The 4327-nt window shown below is 51.4% G+C and overlaps 1 protein-coding gene across 1 annotated transcript; it reads left to right on the top strand.

Annotated features, from left to right (window-relative positions):
* On the top strand, positions 1–2243 carry CSF2 (colony stimulating factor 2). Its single transcript, XM_069592825.1, has 4 exons — positions 1–166; positions 267–308; positions 1011–1136; positions 1905–2243. Exons 1-4 carry the CDS (start codon positions 8–10, stop codon positions 2010–2012), a joined length of 435 nt encoding a protein of 144 aa, XP_069448926.1. The 5' UTR covers positions 1–7; the 3' UTR covers positions 2013–2243.
* The last annotated feature ends 2084 nt before the right edge of the window (positions 2244–4327 follow it).

Raw genomic sequence — 4327 nt, 5'->3', positions numbered from 1 at the left:
CAAGAGGATGTGGCTGCAGAACCTGCTTCTCCTGGGCACTGTGGTCTGCAGCTTCTCCGCACCCACTCGCCAACCCAGCCCTGTCACCCGGCCCTGGCAGCATGTGGATGCCATCAAGGAGGCCCTGAGCCTTCTGAACGACAGCACTGACACTGCTGCTGTGATGGTGAGTGAGGGAGGGAGCACAGGCCATGCCTGGGCCACCCTGCTGGCCTGGACTCATCCTGCCTGTCAGCTCGATAACAGAACGTTTTCCTTTTCTATAGGATGAAACAGTAGAAGTCGTCTCTGAAATGTTTGACTCCCAGGTAAGATGCTTCTCTCTGATACACCTTTTCCCAAAGGCCTCTGCCCTGGGGACTGACTCCATTTTAGATGGACCCTTACAGGGTTGTCCACTTTCTCTCCAGCCAGCTGGCTGCCAGAAGGAGGGTTGCTTAGGAGGCCTTGCCCCTGTGGCAGTCATGTGGATTCCTTTATTAGCTGAGCAGCCATGGACAGACCTAGCGTTCAAGGGTATGGGGGTCACCCAGGGACAGGTCGGGGTTATGTCATGAGACAGGGGGTGTGGGCTTGGGACACTCACTGTGCCCTGAGACCAAGCCCTGTGGACACCGTGCTGGCAACTGAAGGTCACAGAAGGTTTGCACGGCAGGTTTGGGCAAGCCCCCCACCCCCTTCCCCCTGAAGGGTGGAAGGACCAGCGATCTCCTTTTCTGGGGGCTGGGACCCTCTTGAGATACCAGACCAAGGGAATGTGGCTATGCTGGCTAGAGGTGGCCTGAGCTGAGTGGTGAGGGCGAGTCAGACTCGTCTGCAGTGGATGGGGGGACAAGGCCATGTGTATGACAGGGCCTGGCCTGAGCTTAGTCAGGAATAATCCTGTGCCCCTCCCAGGCCCTGCTCTTGGGTGAGTGGGATGAGAAGAGGAAGCAGTGATAGAGAGGATGTCCTGGGCCCACCAGAGCACACTTGGCCACTGCTCACCAAGGGATGGATATTTCTCACAGGAGCCGACATGCCTGCAGACTCGCCTGGAGCTGTACAAGCAGGGCCTGCGGGGCAGCCTCACCAGTCTCATGGGCTCCTTGACCATGATGGCCAGCCACTACAAGAAACACTGCCCCCCCACCCAGGTGAGTGCCCCCATTAGGTGCCCAAGCAGGAAGGTCTCATTTGAGGAGGGTGGAGAAATAGTGGGGCGAGACTTTTGGCTGTGGGCATTTGGGACTCCAAATGGTTTGAATCAATAGATTTGTAATGATCAGCCCTTCCTGAGAGGCAACCACTCTAGATGTTAAAGCCCTGGAGCGTGAGAGACTGTACCATGTCCTAGAGGGAACTGCTACCTTGCTTGTCACTACTATTCATGATGTCAGAGGTGAGGCAAATACAAGGAAACTCAAGACCTGCCTAAGGCCCAGAGGAAGTTCCACAGCCCAAGTGCCTCCTCCTTAAAGGACTTTCCCCTGGTCCTTCCTGGGATGCCTGGATTGCACTGGAGCAAGGAGGAAAGCTTACTCGGAATGGAAAAAGGCCCCAAACATTCCTTCCCTGTGGGAAAAGTGAGGTCTGTGGCCTTGAAATGTGCTCATTCTGGCTCCTAGAGACAGCCGGGGCTCAGCTCTGTGCCCTGGCCTGGGACCAAAGACGCAGGGGCCCAGCTGCCGAGCAGACCAATGTCTGTCTTGTACTTTTATTGGGCCCCTGGTCCGGCTGCCACTGACAGCGCTGTGCACCCTTTGGGTGGCAAGATGTCACCTGACCCACGTCAGCAGGCGGGCCCCAGACAGGCCTTCTGACCTCTGAGTTCTCAGAGGCAGCACAGAAGCATGCTGATCCCTCCCCCATGTTACCCCTCACGCCTGGACTCAGGGTTTTTTTTTTTCCTTTTCTCTCTTAAGGAAACTTCCTGTGAAACCCAGATTATCACCTTCAAAAGTTTCAAAGAGAACCTGAAGGATTTCCTTTTTATCATTCCCTTTGACTGCTGGGAACCAGTCCAGAAGTGAAGCAGGCCAGACCAGCCAGAAGCCAGCCCAGGAGCTTACCTCACAGATCGCTGCCCTCCTACCCACAAAGAGCCAAACAAAACTCAGGATCTTCACACTGGAGGGGCCACAGGGAGGGCCAGAGCTGTAGGGGGCCACTGACTTGTTCAGGGCCATGTTGACCCTGATACACGTGTGGCAGGGGAAACAGGAAATGTTTTACACTGGCAGGGATCAGTAATATTTATTTATATATTTATGTATTTTAATATTTATTTATTTATTTATTTAAGCTCATACCCCATATTTATTCAAGATGTTTTTCTATAATAATAAATTATTAAAAGTCTGTTCTTATTTGTGCAGTTTTCGTTTGTTTTTAATCATGAGCAAATGTTCAAGGTGCTCTCCTCTCTGGCTCAGGGCAGGGTGGGGAGGAAGCTGGGAGTTGGGGGAGGGGGCTGGGGCCTGCAGATCAGGCACAATTGGACAGACAGCACCGTCAGAGGACAGGGGAGGCGGGAGCCCACCTGGGTATGACATTCTGCACACGTGGACATGCTTCCCTGGATGCTCAAAGGTTCCCACTCCAGAGAGAAGTTTTCAGGTTCACTTGGAAGTCCAAGTAACCCAGACAGTGGGAATCTTGCTCCAGAGAAGGGTCATCATCCTTCTTGGGCAGGTGGGGGATTCCTGAGGCTTGGCTGGTCACTGGCCATGCCCTGCCCCTCACACTCAGGGTTTCAACCACTCCCAAGGTGAACCAGCAGATAGACTAGCTGTTCAGGGAAAAAAAAAAAAAAAAACCACAGGGGTCAGAGCTCAGCATATTTACCAAATTTTCCCCCAAATGGGTGATCTTAATCTTTGAGTGTCAGAATGTAAGCGCATAATTTGTTAGTACATGGCTCTCTTCTGGCATTTTTCTGAGTTGGTTTCTGTTTTCACATTAAGTTCTGCATGCAATCCGGCACCTTCCCCCCAAATCCATGGCCTTCAGACTGGGAAAACAGTATTTCTCCTTCCTGCCCGTGCTTTGTCAATGGGGCTGGAGGCCTTGTTCCCAAACCTGTCCTCCAGTGTCCCTTCTGGGATCTGTGAGGAACTGGGTCTCTCCCTAAGTGTCAAGTGGACAGCATGGCCAGCCTTTACCTTGACAAGTGGGCCTGGGGAAGCTTATTTGGTGAGTTTTAGCTCCTGTCTGGTTTTTTTTCTCCACCCTACTTGCTTGCTCTACTCAGGCCACCAACTGTAGACAGCACCAGTCCTGGTCAAAGACCTACCCCACACATAGGCGGAAAGGTCATGACTTTAGATGCAATTATAAATAAAAATTCTTAGACCAAATCTGAATTTTAGCAAAGACAAGAATCCACAGAGTATGATGTAGTCATAGAAAATGCATAAAAAACATATCTTGCCCAGAGATAACACAGATCCTCGGTGTCTTCTACGTAAACCAATGATAACTGATAAGAGACGTAGCATTTCCTCAGACTCTCATATATAGGTACATCTCCTCACAGAAATGCTGTCAAGCCCAGGGTTCGGATCAGCTTGGGGCCACCCTCCATCATACCATGTACCTGTACGTGCTCCTGGCTTGTGTGTCATGGGTCTTGGAAAGCCATTCCGCCCCAATGAAGATAGTCAGTGGGTCTACCCAGGACAATCACACGGCAGTCTGTGCTGAGATTGAGAAAGAACTCATGGCTGACAACGTTACATACAAGGTAAGTCTGGGTCTTCATCAAACATCACTTAACTCTCACTGGCCCTCTGTGTTTCTAACCAACTTTTCCTGCCTCCAGGGCTCCTTCGAAAGGCCTCAGAACACCAGTGAGGTAAGGAGCAGTCACCCACGGTCATTTCTGACTCTACTTGAAAGGGAAATCTCAGGGCAGAGACAAGAACGAAAGTTGCTGAGTCAAGAAATCTGGGGAGAAAGTTGGGAGTTTGAAGATGAAGTCTCTGGCTCAGGCAGCAGATGAACCAGCGGCCAGGTTTTTCCAGGCTCTTTGATCACTATCCCAGAGCAGCCCCATGCCTAGGGAGAGACCAGAAACCCACTGCAAACCTCAACCATCCCTGTTTACCCTGGCCTGAGTTTGAGTCCAGGGTTCCATCTGGCCAAGGTAACTAGGGATGGATGAGGCTGAGGGTCAGCGGACCCTCAATTCAATGCCCCCCAACCCTGTTTCAGGAACTCTGCTATGGGAAGTTTATAGAGGGCTTCATCTCCACCCTGAATAACATCTCTACGAAACACAATGACTGGCACATAGAAAAAGTCTGTAAGAACATGAGGCAACTCACCAAAATCTGCCCAAAGCTGA

This window comes from Ovis canadensis, chromosome 5, assembly GCF_042477335.2.
Source record: "Ovis canadensis isolate MfBH-ARS-UI-01 breed Bighorn chromosome 5, ARS-UI_OviCan_v2, whole genome shotgun sequence".
Taxonomy (NCBI): domain Eukaryota; kingdom Metazoa; phylum Chordata; class Mammalia; order Artiodactyla; family Bovidae; genus Ovis; species Ovis canadensis.
The sequence above is the reverse complement of the archived record's forward strand: the minus strand, read 5'-3'. Positions and strand labels throughout refer to the sequence as shown.

Excerpts from the sequence above, each read along its gene's own strand:
- CSF2 (XM_069592825.1), top strand. The coding sequence starts at position 8 with ATGTGGCTGCAGAACCTGCTTCTCCTGGGCACTGTGGTCTGCAGCTTC. Across the intron at positions 309-1,010 it reads CTGAAATGTTTGACTCCCAG|GAGCCGACATGCCTGCAGAC; the intron begins GTAAGATGCTTC and ends TATTTCTCACAG. Across the intron at positions 1,137-1,904 it reads AACACTGCCCCCCCACCCAG|GAAACTTCCTGTGAAACCCA; the intron begins GTGAGTGCCCCC and ends TTCTCTCTTAAG.